A 15,868-nucleotide genomic window follows, 5' to 3' on the forward strand; every position below is an offset into this window, starting at 1 on the left:
TCCATCAGCATTCGGCATTATCTTTCCCTAGAGGAGAAGTTTTCTACGTGCTCCAGGCTAGCAGAAACCTAGCCTGGCCCATCCCCGGCAAGGGAAGGGCAGCCCTCGCAGCTCCCTGCTCTGCCTCTTTGTGATCTAGATGGCGTTCTTCTTTCTTCATCTATAAATTGGGGCCAAGAACATCGGGCACTCGACTCACACAGAAAATGAAGTTGACAGAGAATAAAAAAATGCTTGTGGGACTGCCGGAAGGATTAGATGAGATCAGATAGGTGAAGACACTTAATAGGAACGGTAATTACTGCCCGGCAATGACAATACTGTACCAGAAAGATGTTTACCTGCGTTTTGGTGACTATGCAAAGGCATTTGACTGTGTGGATCATAACAAATTATGGATAACACTGCGAAGAATGGGAATTCCAGGACACTTAATTGTGCTCATGCAGAACCTGTATATTAAGACCAAGAGGCAGTCACTCAAACAGAACAAGGGGACGTTACGTGGTTTACAAGCAGAAAGTGTGTGCGTCAGGGCTGTATCCTTTCAACAGACTTATTCAATCTGTATGCTCAGCAAATAACTCGAGAAGCTGGACGATATGAATAAAGAACGCGGCATCAGGATTGGAGGAAGACTCATTAACAAACTGCGAGATACATATGGCACAACTTTGCTTCCTGAAAGTGATGAGGACTTGAAGCACTTGCTAATGAAGATCAAAGACTACAGCCTTCAGTATGGATTACACCTCAACATAAAGAGAACAAAAATCCTCACAACTGGACCAATAAGCAACATCACGACAAAAGGAGAAAAGACTGAAGTTATCAAGGATTTCATTTTACTTGGATCCACGATCAGCGCCCGTGGAAGCAAAAGTCAAGAATTCATATGACATATTGCACTGGGCAAATCTGCGCAAAAGACCTCTTTAAAGTGTTAAAATGCGAAGGTGTCACCTTGAGGACTAAGGTGCGCCTGACCCAAGCCATGGTATTTTCAATCGCCTCATATGCATGTGAAAGCTGGATAATGAATAAGGAAGACCGAAGAAGAACTGATGCCTTTGAACTATGGTGTTGGTGAAGAACACTGAATACACCATGGACTGTCAGAAGAATGAACAAATTTGTCTTGGAAGAAGTACAGTCTGAACGTTCCTTAGAAGTGAGGACAGTGAGGCTTTGTCTCAAATACTTTGGACGTATTGTCAGAGGGGACCAGTTCCTGGAGAAGGACATCATGCTTGGTAAAGTAGAGGGTCAGCAAAACAGAGGAAGACCCTCAGTGAAACGGACTGACATAGTGGCTACAACAACGGACTCAAACATAGTAACGACTGTGAGGATGCTGTAGGACTCGACGGTGTTTTTTTCTATTGTACACAGGGTCACTATGAGTTGGAACTGACTCGACCGCAACCAACAACAACAACAATAGCCAGCTGAACCAGTTGGCATGGAATCAACTCCTACTCACGGTGACCCCATGTGTGTCAGAGTAGAACTGTGCTCCGTAGAGTTTTCAATGGCTGATTTTTCAAAAGTAGATTGCCAGGCCTTTCTTCCAAGGTGCCTCCAGGTGGACTCAAACTGCCAATCTTTCAGTTAGCAGTGCTGAGTGGTCTTTTCCCAATATTCATGGTGCCAATGAATGTGGAAAAGTGGAGATTTAAAAAGCATTCCTTCCCTATGGGTCTCTCTCCTTGGATGTTTATGTTCTCCAGTGGTGCAAACTCACTCCACTACTAACCAAAAGGTTACAGGTTCGAGTCCACCCAGAGGCACCTCAAAAGAAAGGCCTGGCAATCTATTTTTGAAAAATCAGCGATTGATAAATTCTATGGAGTGCAGCTCTACTCTGACACGCATGGGGTCGCCATGAGTCAGAGCTGACTTGACAGCAACTGGAACTGGTCCTGTTTCACCCTCTGGTCATTGGCTTAAGGACTAAAGGAAAGTGGATGCAGTTGGGTTGGGTTCTGGCATTTTCCCAACATACTACATTCTTCTTTCCAAAAGAAAAAACAAAAAAGGTACACTTTTCTCAGCGTGTGTACATTGCTGACTTCGGAACTGAAAATTTACAGGCAGTTTTCACAACACAAAATGGTCCAAAAAGATATTGCCAAAAAAAATATTTCTGAGCTACGATGATTTGGGGAAACGAAATGAAAAAAAAAAAAAAAAAGAGCAGATCTGAGACTTGGCATTTGATGTGCAGTAAGACAAAATAACCAGCCCAGGAAGGGAGTGGAGCCATGCAAACACCGCCTGTCGTTCTCAGAACATGGCATGGATAGCCCTGTTTCCAGGCAGCTCCTCCTGCCCTGGCCCAGGCTGTACGAAGCCCCCAGACGCTCCCAGCCCCCGTGCTCCCCTGTCTATGAAGAATGACGGTGGGGATCATGACAATCCTAATCCCACGCACTGAATGTGTCTCGTGACATCTGAGCGGAGACCCAAATAATGAGAGCGCGCCAGCCACGCAGAAAAAATGCACCAGGCAGAAGACGCAGGCAGTGCAAGGGTGGGAACACAGGTTTCAGGCTTAGGGAATGTGAAAATGTGCCAGCAAGGCGCTATGTCGATGAGTGCAGTAACGATACAGACGGGGAAGCCATGGTGTAAACCACAGGAGCGCTCCAGCATGGCAGGATACCGTCACTGCTGAAGGCTCACTGACCTGGCCCAAGCCCACAGAGGAGCCCCGGGGGAAGGGTTTATACGGCAGCCATCCTGTCCCCAGGGAACCAGACCTGCAGAGCCGGTGTGGCTTGTCCACACTCCCACAGCTAGAGGAGGTTGGGGGGACGATGGGGGGGGTCAGAACCCAAGTGTCTAGCCCCAGGCCCCGCTCCGTCTACTCTTACCGCCTTTCCCGGTGTATTTCCTCAAGGAAATGGCGATCGGGAGCTGTTTACCTATAAAACTGAAAAGGTTGAACAAGGTCCCTGGGGAGAGAGGGAGAGCTTGTGTGTGTGTGTGCATATATGTGAGTGCATGTATGTACGTGTAGGTGGTGTGCATGTGTGTGACGTGTACACATTTCTGCATGTGTGTACATGCCCATGTGCTGTGCATACACTTCCACGTGTGCATGTTTACATGCTATGTGTGTACATGTGCACATACATGCATGCATATACGTGTGTGTGCTATGTGTACATTTGCATACGTGTGCTCTGTGTGTGCGTGTAAGAAGGAAGAGAGGACACCAAGGCTCACAGCTTTCATCTGGTTCCTGTTAATTTGACCAGAGACCCCTGGGAAAATTGCGCTCTGGGTATAAGTCAAACTCCAACTCAATTACAGCTTTCTGTGCTTTTACAGAACCTCCGTCTGCGCAAAATCTCCTGGCTTTCATCTGGCCTTAGGATGCTTAAGCTGTCATCATCGTCGTCATTGTCATCATTGTCATCACAACAGCAGCTACATTTCGGGAGCACTAAGGACAAGCCAAGTCAGTCGTTCTCAACCAGCGGCGATTCTGCCCCCAGGGGACATTCAGCCATGTCCAAAAACATTCTGGGTTGTCACAATTTGGGGAGGGGGGGAAGCTACTGGCATCTAGTAGGAGGAGCCCAGGGATGCTGCTGAACATCCTACAATGCCCAGGACCGCCCCACAACAAAGGATTACCCAGATCCAAATGTGTTTCTATAAAAGACTGTGGGATCCCTTTCCCAATGTCTCAAATATTGTTAAAAGAAGATTGTGATTACAATACCTTTTTCTGCCCCAAAATAGACAGAGAAAGAGAGCCTCAAGTCGACTCCGACCCCTGGCAACCCTATGTACAACAGAACAAGACGGTGCCTGGTCCTGTGTCATCTTCACGATTGCCAGCGTGCTAGAGTCCATGGTTGTGGCTACTGTGCCAGCCTGCCCCGCTGACAGTCTCCCCCGCCCTCACTAGCCCTCTACTTCCCCAAACACTATGTCCTCCTCCAGCAAGTGACCCTCCCTGATGATGGGTCCAAAGCAAGCAAGTCAGACTAGGCTCTGTTGTGATCCATAACATTTTCGTTGGCTAATTTTCAAAAGTAGATCTCTAGGCCTTTTTTGTTTCTCTGTCTTGGTCTGGCAGCTCCACTGACACCTGTCCACCATGGGTGACCCTGCTGGTATTTAAAATACCAGTGGCATAGCTTCCAGCATCACAGTAACATGCAAGCCCCCAGAGTACAACAAACTGACAAATTGAGGAGTGGCCAAAACACTTAAAAGAATGGAAACACTACCAGCCATGACTGGGGCAGTAGCTCCGTCAGGTTCAGGCAGAAGTCGAGCAGGCAAAATGCTCTATTATCCACATCCATCACTGAGTGGCTTCCCCAGTGCCAAGGCCCTGTGACCTTTGAGCTGCCCAGGAATCCTGTCTTCCGGAGCAGGCTGAGGAAGAGCAGGCAACACCAGCACTGGAGTTAATAACCAGCAGGGAGCAAAACCTCTGACTTGGCCCATTCTCTTTGGGGCATATGGTTTCCAGTTTATTCTAGAACCAAAGTAAGGTCTTGCTCAGATCGGGGAGACAGGCGTAGGTAGAGGCAAAGATGCACACCATTTAGTCCTCTCAACAACACTGAGAGGTTTAAGCATCATTATGCCTGTTCCAAAGATAAGGGGAAAGGCTAGTCCAGCTTCATCACAGCCAACAAGAGGACCAGCCCAGACTCACGTCCCAGGCTTATAACTCACATGTCTCTGATTACGCCACGAGCTGGCCAGGCCAGCGGGGAAAAGGAGCCAGGAGCCCAGGCCCTTGCTTACTGCGGCCACGTCTTTTTTCACCCACGTGCCCTAGTGCCTGGCACATCGCAAGAGCCGACGGTAATTCCAATTGAAGGAAGTCCGACTGCTTCTCTTCATAGCCATTCTATTAGCAGCTTCCAGGAGGGCTCCTACACAGCTAGAGTTGTCCCAAATCTGGCCCCAAGCCCCTTCTAGAAGTCTCCAGAGAGATCACGCCACTCCACTGCCTCGGTTTTCCTTGTCTGCTGAGAGCTCCCTTTGCGGCTCCACTAGTTATTATTTGGAGAATGAATTTCAAGGGACGTTTCTTCTTTACAGCTTGTTTTCTCCTCTTATCTGGCCTTGCTTGCAGTGTGGCTGGGAGACATGAACACTAAAGGAAGATTAGGGGCAGCTCAACCCCAACTGAGCAGACTGCAGGTGACCAGACATCTTGAGCTTGCCCAGGCCCTCCAAGGCCAGCAAGGAAAAGATCCTACAGGTTTCCCCTGCTTTTCAGCCTGCTGAGAATTCTCTGCCTGTGACATAGAACTAAGCCCACACACGCTCCCTGCTGGAGTCCCTGGGTGGTGCTAACGGTGAACACACTCCACTGCTAGCTGAAAGGTTGGAGGTTCGAGTCCACTCAGAGGTGCCTCAGAAGGAAGACGTGGCTATCTACTTCCAAAAACTCAGCCACTGAAAATCTTCCAGAGCACAGAGCTACACTGACACACATGGGGTCCCCGTGAGTCAGAGTCGACTTGACAACAACTGGTAGATCCCCACTGAAGCTCAGCCAAGTCTTTTCTCTTCTCTGGGATTTGGTTTTCCCTTCTATGAAAGCTGAGTTGATCAGGCAACAGTGTCTTTCACTTTGCAAATTATTATACATCTTATACATCTTTTCTGCAGCTCTTGAGTATCCTAGGCTTCTCACCTACGGAAAGTTCATCAAGCAGCGCCTCCTGGTGGCCGAGCCCGACATTGCATCACCAAGAAGCAGCCTATGTAGGATGGAGTCCAAGGCAAATACCAGGAGGAAAAAGCATCTTGGTGTCTCTAGCCCAGCAGCTACTTGGCCCTACTTTTTTAAAGCAAAAAGCCAAAGGTTTAAAGGAAAAATACAGCCTGACACTCAGTTCTTCCACCCTCCATGATGAGGAAGGTTAAAAGTCTTTAGAAGGCAGAGCTTGAAAACAATCTGTCAGTTCCAGTCGCCAAGGGCGGCCTGGTATCCAATTACTATGCGTCTCTACCCCAGAGAAGGGACAAACTAAAGGAAGAAAATGATCAGATGACGAAGCTAAACTGAGTTCTGTTCTCAAGGCTAGGGCTCACTGTGGTTTGGAAAGTATAGTCTCCACTTCGCCCCAACTCGGAGTACCAGGTTTTCTGTGTGACTGGGGAAAGGAGGGCATTTCAGGTTTCCTTTCTCAAGTGAGGGGCCCCTGGGTGGTGTGAAAGGCTAAAGTTCGGAGGTTTCAGTGCGCCCCGAGGCACTTCAGAAGCAGGGCCTGGTGATCTACTTTTGAAAAATCAGCCACTGACAAGCCCACGGAGCACAGCTCTACTCTGACACACATGCAGTCACTATGACTCGGAGTTGGCTGACGGCAACTATTTTTTGGTTTGGGTTTTTTTGTTTCTTTTTTCAGTGAGACATGAAGTCAGTAGGGGAATGTGGAAAGTAAGGAAACCTCACTTTGAGAATCCTGCTGGGATGGTGGGACACACCAGCCCAAAGAGAACTGCAGGCTTGTTCAGCCAGGACTTCCAAGACAACGTCCTTGTACACGGCCCTCCAGAGAAAATGAAGTGTGGTCCCACCACCAAAGAACTCACAGTCTGGCAGAGAACAGACAAGAAAAGTCAGAGCGTAGGACACTGCATGGGGAAGGCACACACTTTGGGTGAGACCCACGTGGGTTTCTGTGGAGGCTCTGCCAGGTACTAGCTGTGTGACCCTGGGAAAGTCACTTAACCTCTCTGGGCATATCCATCCTTCCAGCCCTTTCTGTCTCACCTCCCTCCCCTCTGCCACTGCTCCTAGGACTCAATATATAAAAAAATATAGTAAGTGCTTAATAAACGGTAGCTTCACATAAATGCTATACCACTGTGTCAAATACCAATTCTCCCTCCCCAGAGACTTCTTCACGGCAGACGCTGCCTCCCCAACCTCTTCATGCATTTATTCCCCTAGCCACAAAAGAAATTCTTTATGAAATCTCTCCTAGTTTTTGACATGTGTTTATTTGTTTTAATAATATTCTTTTTTTTCTTGCCAGGTCTTTTACAGCAAGGGGTCAGCAAACTTTTTCTGTAAAGAGCCAGATAGTAAATATTTTAGGCTTTGTGGGCCACACAGTCTCTGTCACATGACTCAATCCTGCTGTTGTAGTGTGAAGACAAGGAGCCCAGGTGGCACAATAGTTAAGAGCTCAGCTGCTAACCAAAAGGTTGGTGGTTCAAACTCACTGAGCAGCTCTGCAGGAGAAAAACCTGGCCATCTGCTCCCATAAAAATTACATCCGAGAAAACCCTATGGGGCAGTTTTACTCTGTCACCTGGGGTTGTTATGAGTCAGAATCGACTCAATGACACCCAACAACAACAGTATGAAGAGAGTCAAAGAAAATCTGTAAATAAATGGATGCGGTTCTGTTTCAATAAAACTTTATTTACAAAAGCAGATGTACATCTGAATTTGGCCCTCCAGCTATAGTTTGCTAATCTCTGCCTTAAAGAGCGTAACTGCTTATTACCGCTCCCACCCTATCCCATAGCTGAATTATAGACAGACGGCCTTCCCCTCACTTCTGCTTTCTAAGGCAAATCTACAGTTGCTCTAGTCTTCCCCTCCAAGGGCATAATTTTCACACTTAAATGAAAAAAATTCATGTGTTTGCTGATTTTTCAGTGATACTCTTGTTACTGTGCTAAGTACTTTGAGGGAGTATTAGGCCGGGGATCAGTCCAAGCTCAAGCCCCGGCCCCACAGTTTACTGGGCCAGGCAGGTCACCTCTCTGTACCTTGGTTCTCTAATGTGAAAAACTGGGAACACAACAGTCCCCCTCCCTCACGATTGTCCTGAAAATTAAGTGGCTCAGCTCTTAAAATCAGCTTAGAACAGCGCCTGAGACAGAGTATGCGTTTAATTGTTTTTTGCTGTTGTTGTTAAAAGATGGCTCCCGCTATCTATGAATTTACAATCTGAGATGTGAAAACAACTACAAGATAAATTGCCCAAAGGGTAACACAGGATTAGAGCAGGGGCAAACCCTGCTCCCAGTAATCAAGGAAGGCTTCTTGGTGGTGGTAGCATTTATGTTACATCTTGAGGCATCAAAAGGCATTGACTGAGCCAAGGGAAGGTTTACAGCAGGAAGATACAGCCCAGAAATGTTTCCTTCTTGAAAAGGTGGGAGAAGAGGGTTTAATCAATGAAACTATTCAAATCTTCAGTCTGAGCACCAGGCACCCACAGACCTAAGGAAAACATCACAAGTGTTTTTCGAGTTTTTTTTTTCCTTTGACCTCTTTTTGTATAAATTACGTATCTTCTTGTTTACCGCCCAGAAAGAAAATGCAGACAAGCAAAAGAGAAATAATAATCTCCCTAATCCAAAAATAACTACTCTACATACCCAAGTGTATTTCCTCTTAGATTTTTTTCTATGTATCAATTCTAAGAATACTGAATAATGTGCAAATGTGGGTAAAATTATGGTCAAAATGGTGCCTTTTTTTTTTTTCCCCTGACCCAAACAATAGCTTGGATAATTCTCATACAAGATTACAAGTCAGCATTCCAGAAAATAATTAAACGAAGCAAGCAGCCACTGGGCAAATGGCAATGTAATGAACTGGAACCATCTCCCAGTTTCCGGCAATGCCAGTATCATGATGTTGGCGCATTAACCCGTTCCCTTCCAGGCCAGTAAAACTGCCCCATGGGGTTTCCAAGGCTCTAGTCTTTATAGGGAGCCCTGATGGTGCAGTGGTTAAGAGATCGGCTGCTAGCCAAAAGGTCAGCAGTTTGAATCCACCAGCCACTCCTTGGAAACCCTATGGGGGTAGCTCTACTCTGTCCTATAGTGTTGCTTTTAGTCAAAATTGGCTCAGTAGCAATGAGTTGGTTTTGGTTTAATTTTTACAGAAGCAGACTGCCACCTCTTTCTCCCACAGAGCAGCTGGTAAGTTCGAACTGCAGACCTTTTGGTTAGCAGCTGAGTGCTTAACCACTGCGCTACCAGGGTTTCTATAAAACCCACTGTCATCGAGTTGATTCCTTCTCATAGTGGCCCTACAGGACAGAGTGGACAGAGTAGGCTCAGGCTAACCTTTAAAAAAAAAAAAAAAAAAATAGTAGCCAGTTATTCAAACACTAATCTAGGTGTTGCTTTGAAAGTATTTAGTAAATATGGTCAAAGCCTACGATCAGTTTGCTTTAAGTAAGGAAGATTAGCCCAAATGATCTGGGTGGGATGGAATTATCAGTTGAAAGGCTTTAATAGCAGAACAGAGGCTTCCCTGAACAAGATATTCCACCAGGGCTCCTGGCTAACCTACTGTCCCCAGTTATTCAATCAAACACTAATCTAGGTGCCACTTTCAAGGTATTTTATAAACATGGTTAAAGTTACAATCAGTTTACTTTAAGGAAGATTAGCCTAAAAAATGGCAGCAGGCCTGAATTCATCAGTTGAAAGGCTCTAGTAGCAGAACAGAGGCTTCCCTGAACAAGATATTCCACCTACGGACCAAAAAAAAAGACCAAACCCACTGCCACCGATTCAATTCTGACTCATAGTCAGCCCTATAGGACAGAGTAGAACTGCCCCCTAGTTTCCAAGGAACACCTGGTGGATTCGAACTGCCGACCTCTTGATTAGCAGCCATAGCACTTAACCACTATGCTACCAGGACAGCACCTATGGAAAGCAGCTTTAAATCACACCTGAGAGTTCCAGCCTGCCTTCCTGACAGCCTGCGCTATGAATTTCAGACTTACCTAGCCAGCCCCACAATTCTGTAAGCCAGTTCCTATCATAAGTCTCTTAATACATGGAATCCTGACTCACAGGCTCACTCTGATCACTCCATCAAAGCTAGTTAGCTAGTTGCTGAAAGAAGGTACTCAGCCATAACTTGAACAAAACCTGCGCCATTTTTCCTTTCCCTAGCCTGTCTCTTAAAGTTACAATCAGTTTACTTTAAGGAAGATTAACTCCCCTAAAAGTTAAATGTTAACTAATGTCTCCCCTAGGATGGTGAAAAACAAGTGATAGCAATCTACCTGTCAAACAGGATGAAGGATGGCGCCAGCCACCCCCTGGGCTGATGGGATAATGGCAAGAAAAAAATCAACATGTTTGAAGTATGACTACCGAAACCAAACAGAAAGAGAATGGACATGCCACAGGCTCCTAAAACCCATGTCCCCCTTTTCCTATAAGACCCTAGCTGGAGTACAGTTCCTTGAGACAGACAGCTCTAGGAGGAGAGCATCCCCTCTGTCTCCACATACCGGTATATATAACAAAGCTCTTGCTACCCACCTCAGCCCTGTCTCAGGAATTGGCTGTTTGCGGTAGGCGGCTCTAACTCACGAAATTACGGTACCATCGCCATCATATCACCCTATCTGAATACTCTGTGTAGAGATGATCACTATTCCTTACTTTTCTTATTTATTGTTTCCCAAGATACATTCTAGAGCAGCGCTGTGCAAAAGAACTTTCTGCGATGATGGACTATTCTAGAAATGCGCCATCCAATAGGAGAGCTGCTAGTCACGTGTGTCTTCTGAGCACCTGAAATGTAGCTAGTGTGACTGTGGAACTGAGTTTTAAGCCAATTTCATTTTAATCAATATAAGTATAAACTGCCACATAAGGCTGGCAGCTACCCCACTGGATGGAAATAAGAGAGCAGGAACCTGGTCATCTTATCTACCACTACATCCCTAGTGCCCCCACAGAGACAGGAAGAGAGATGGTGTTGGCTAAATTTATAGAGTGAATGAGTAAGCCGTTTTTGTGTAAGCTCATTCACGTTAGCCTTCTGTCACTTGCAACCATGCGTCTTAACACAGTGTTTCGTACTTGAATGCGATTCTTGTCACCGCCACCCCCCCACCCCCCCGCACCCCAGCCCACAGAACTGGAGAGCTGGGGAATGTAAACAAAGGGGGAGGGAAGGACACCAAAGCACTAACAGGCCAGACCCTGGTGTGGTTTCGGGAGGGCAGCTTCTCCCTTGGCTCTCTCTGCCTTCCCCGCGTTACAGCCCAAGTGGAACAAACAATAGGACAATCAAGACTGGCTCCACTCTTTGTTCTAGTCAAAGACTCTATGGAGGAAGGCAGGGTTCTGGTGGGCTTCACCCAAAGCCCAATCCAGGAAAAATCTAGAGAGCATCTGAGGCTGTTCTGTTTCAGGGCCACTCTGAATGCTGTTTTCTCCTGGCTGCCAGCTGCCCGCCTTGGTGCACAGGAGAAGGACCTGGAGAGGGTGCAGCCAACCAGGATCCAGGCAGAGGAGAAGGGAAGGAAGGGCCAAGGTTTCCTGTGTGTGCAGCTCCCTGAGCAGTGAGGAAGTAGAGAAAGCTACCATTGGCCATTCAGTTGACTGAGACTCATGGTGGCCCCATGAGTGTCAAAGTAGAACTGTGCTCCATAGGGTTTTTTTCAATGGCTGATTTTTGGGAGCAGATTTCCAGGCCTTTCTTCCAAGGCACCTCAGTATAAATGTGAAATTCCAACCTTTCCTTTAGCAGCCGAGAACATTAAGTATTTGCACCACCAGGGACTGGGAAATGAAGACATCCCCCCAAAAGCAAAGAGAAACTGAGACGATAGTCAATAACTCTAAAATAAAGCTGCCCCTTAGAGAGACAGAGAGAGAACACATACCTGACCAGAAACAAAAGCTTCTTGACTTCGATTTACTTGGTCTCTACCTGAGTTTATCAATAAAACTTGTATTCCTCATCATTTAACAAACAAGCACTGAGTGCCCACTACACACCAGAATTTAAAATACCTGATTTCCTTGCTCCAGAAAATGCCAGCTCTGGCCTGAGGGCTAGGGATACCAAGATGGGTATGTCACGACTCTCAAGGAGTAAGAGTCTGGTGGAAATGATGCTAGTTTGCTGCCTAAGTTGGGATAACTGTTTTGGTTAAGAAGAAGGGTAGGAACTGATAGAAACCTCCAGTTCCCAAGATGGTTAGAAGCTTCAAGGAACCAATTCATTTGTGAAAAAAACAAAAACAAAAACCAAACCCGTTGCCATCAAGTTGATTCCGATTCATAGCGACCCTATAGGACAGAGTAGAACTGCCCCATAGTGTTTCCAAGGAGCACCTGGTGGATTCGAACTGCCAACCTTTTGGTTAGCAGCTGAGCTCTTAACCACTGCACCACCAGGGTTCCTCAACTGTGAGGCAAGGAGAGATTTTAAAACACGAAGGGCTATTCAAAGATGGCTCACTGCTGCCCTCTGGTGGAAACACATAACAAGAGCATCAAAGAGCTGTTTTGTATTGCCTTCGACAAACACAACCTGGCCAAGGTGCTGGGGCTACCAGGGTGGGTAAGCAACATACTGGGGCTGCCTTCAGAGAGGTCACAGTCAGATGAGGGAGCCAGACAAGGAAACTGAGAATCACTAAAAGACGTGGTCAATTTGTGACAGAAACATTCATTCATTCATTCATCCATCCATTTATTTACTAATTCAACAAAGTGCAGAGGCCTTGAGGCAAGAGGGATCGTGGGAAAGCAAGGAGGCCAGTGCAGCTGGAGTAGAGCAAGGACAGGAACAGCAGGAGTTGAGGCTGGAGACGGGGGAAGGGGCCAGCAGTGCTGACCTTGCAGGTCCCTGGAGGTACGTGGTATTCTGGTGGCCAAGGGTGAATGGTCAGCTCATTCCGTGGCACCCAGGAAAGGCACACAGAGACCTAGGCCTTGTGCTGGCCCTAAGGATGAGCAGGAATTCACCAGGAGGACAAAGGAGAAAGGAAATTCTAGGCAGAGGCACGTGTATAAAGAACTGAAATTCAGGCCTTATTCAGGATACTCTAAGTAGTTAGTATAACTAAGTACCTAGTATATTCAGAGCCCTGGTGGCACAGTGGTTAAGAGCTCAGGTTGCTAACCAAAAGACAGGCAGTTCAAAATCCATCAGCTGCTCCTTGGAAACCCTATGGGACAGTTCCATTCTGTCCTATAGGGTCACTGTGAGTTGAAATCGACTTGATGGCAATTTTTCTTCTTTTTTAATCAAAATCTGATCAGTGGGGCTCTAACTAAGAGTCAAACCCTGAAGCGCTTTGCAATCCACAAAGAATATGCCTGGTAAGGCACTGGTGGGTTTTCACAGGGCAGGCGAGGGAGGCCATGTGTTTACTCACACATTTATTGAGCCCTTCCTATGTGCTGGATACTGAGCTACACAGTCATAATAAAATGGTGATCAGTAGCAGGTACAATCCCCACCCTCATGCAGCTTACAGTCTAGCAGGGAGACAGACACCTATCCAAAAAATCACACCTACAATGTAAAGGATTGAATAGTGGGCCCCAAAAAAGACACATCCAAACCCTAACCCCAGAACCTGTGGATGTGACTTTATTTGGGGGAAGGGTCTTTGCAGATGGAATTAGGTTCAGGATCTCAAGATATGCTCACCCTGGATTTCGGGTGGACATTAAACGCCGTGGCTGGTGTTCTAATAAGAAAAAGAAGAGGGAGACCTGAAACACAGAGACACAGAGGGGAGGCCAGGTGAAAACAGAGGTAGAGAGTGGAGTGATTTAACTACAAGGCAAGAAACGCTAAGGATCGCAGGCCGCCACCAGAAGCTAGGAGAGGAGCAGGGAACAGATTCTCTATCAGAGCCTCAGAACCAACCCTGCTGACTCCTGTATCAGACTGCTGGCCTCTAGAACGCTGAGAAAGTAAGTTTCTGTTGTGTTAAGCTGCCCAATCTGTGGTACTTTGTTATGACAGCTCTGGGAAACTAAACTACCCAGAAAAGGTTAAAATTAAAATGCAGAAAGTGACTCATCTGTCAGTCTGTCCTACTGTGGTGGCTTGTATGTTGCTATGATGCTGGAAGCTATGCCATTGGTATTTCAAATACCAGCAGGGCCACCCATGGTGGACAGGTTTCAGAGGAGCTTTCAGACAAAGACAGACTAGAAAGAAAGTCCTCGAGGCCTACTTCTGAAAATTAGTCAATAAAAACCCTACAGATCACAAGAATACTGTCCAACACAGTGGCCTCAACACTGGACTCAAGCGTACCAACAGTCGTTAAGGAGGTACAGGACCAAGCAACGCTTTGCCCTGTTGTACACAGGGTCGTTATGAGTTGGAGCCAACTCGATGACAATTAACAACAACCCCAATGCATACCCGATATTTCAGATTCTGGACCCTAATTATCTGGTACCAAATACCCTACAACCTCAGACAGGCTCACCTGACATGTGGACATTCCTGAGGCAGGAGAGAGAGGCGTTGAGGCGGGCACACTCCTCCCGATTGGCTCCGTATTTCTCCACAGTCTCACACACCTGCTCATCCGTCATCTCCAAGAGGTCCTCCAGACTCAGTTGGCCAGGGGTGATTTCCTAGGGGAAGACAGGGAGAAGGGTAACTAGACTGTAAAGGCCTAAGGGAAGGCAAACATCAAGCCTCTATGCTGCCCTCTAGTGGTTCTTTGTGGAGTACACAGCACTGTGTAGATGGCTGCTTTGCACAACGGTTGGGGGGCTTGGACTCTGAGGCCAGACACCTCTGGATTTGAACCCCATTTCTGTCACTCATTAGCTACATGACCTTGGACAATTCACTTAACCTTTCTCAGCCTCACTTTATTCATCTGTAAAATGGGGATGTCTAAACCTCATTTGAAAAAAAACAGTTGCCTTCAAGTTAACCCCAACTCATGGTGACACCAAGTGTGTCAGGGTAGAACTGCACTCCACAGGGTTTTCAATGGCTGATTTTTTAAAGTAGATCACCAGGTCTTTCTTTCGAGGCACATCTGGGTGGACTCAAACCTCCAACCTTTTGTCTAGCAACAAACATACCTCAAAAGGTAGTACACATGCTTAGGACATAGTCAGCACTCCATAAATGGCAATAGTTAGGCTTCCCATCCAGCTTCTGAGCTCCTTATGGACAGGGCCCCATTCTATTCATCACTAAATGGGCTCAGTGTCTCCTGTTTTTCTCAATAAGCATTTTCTGGACTATGGTGATTCGTCCAAAATCGCAGGGTGAACTCAGCACAGCCAGTTGGACACCTCAGGTCTCCTGGTGGCTGTTCTCCTGTCTGCTTCCCTTCTTCTCTGGCCACAGGATCTGGGGTTCATACTGGGTCTTCGGAAACTCTAAGAGATAAGGGACTGAACTGTGTGGGTGGCTCAAGGCTAGAAATGAAACAGGATTTGTGCTTGAACCATGGGACGCAAGCTCTGTGTTCTAAGACCCAGTGGTAAGGCTGGGGTATAGCATAGAGTGTGGAAAGGGGCATTTGAAGAGATGGGCTGGACACAGAGACGAAGAATCTCTCGCTATAAATGTGTTGAGCAGGCGTCCCTTCACTGCTACCGGCAACCCCTTCCCTCACCTTTTCCAAAACAATACCTCCCTAGACATCAAAATACAAATACATCTCAAAATCGTCAAACCTCTGTTTATGCATCTATGGCTATATATGTGTGTGTAAGAGCCTTCATCTTATATCACTTAACAGTTTTCTAAATTTTTTTTATAGATTTTATTATTTAAATAATGATTTTCAGTATCTGATGGATAGATAGGAAACCCTGGTGGCGTAGTGGTTAAGTGCGACGACTGCTAACCAAAGGGTCGGCAGTGTGAATCTGCCAGGCACTCCTTGGAAACTCTATGGGGCAGTTCTACTCTGTCCTATAGGGTGACTATGAGTCGGAATCAACCCGACCGCACTGGGTTCGGTTGGGTTTGGTATGGATAGCTATTCTAGAAAAAGGTTGTGGAGTACCTCTGCCCTCTTGTGGCCAGATCTGTGTATTGCAGCAAAATACAGAACACCCGCCTCCCCCACGCACACATAAGACAGAGAAC

At 46.7% G+C, this 15,868-nt stretch overlaps 1 protein-coding gene across 1 annotated transcript in view; it reads right to left on the bottom strand.

The window, feature by feature from the left end:
• KSR2 (kinase suppressor of ras 2) overlaps nt 1–15,868 on the bottom strand; it is a 407,276-nt gene that overhangs the window by 291,535 nt on the left and 99,873 nt on the right. Inside the window, exon 3 of the mRNA XM_023559458.2 lies at nt 14,235–14,385. Within this exon, the coding sequence (XP_023415226.1) occupies nt 14,235–14,385 (151 nt within the window). The remainder of the gene's footprint in view (nt 1–14,234; nt 14,386–15,868) is intronic.

The sequence above is a fragment of the Loxodonta africana genome, chromosome 19 (assembly GCF_030014295.1).
Source record: "Loxodonta africana isolate mLoxAfr1 chromosome 19, mLoxAfr1.hap2, whole genome shotgun sequence".
Taxonomy (NCBI): domain Eukaryota; kingdom Metazoa; phylum Chordata; class Mammalia; order Proboscidea; family Elephantidae; genus Loxodonta; species Loxodonta africana.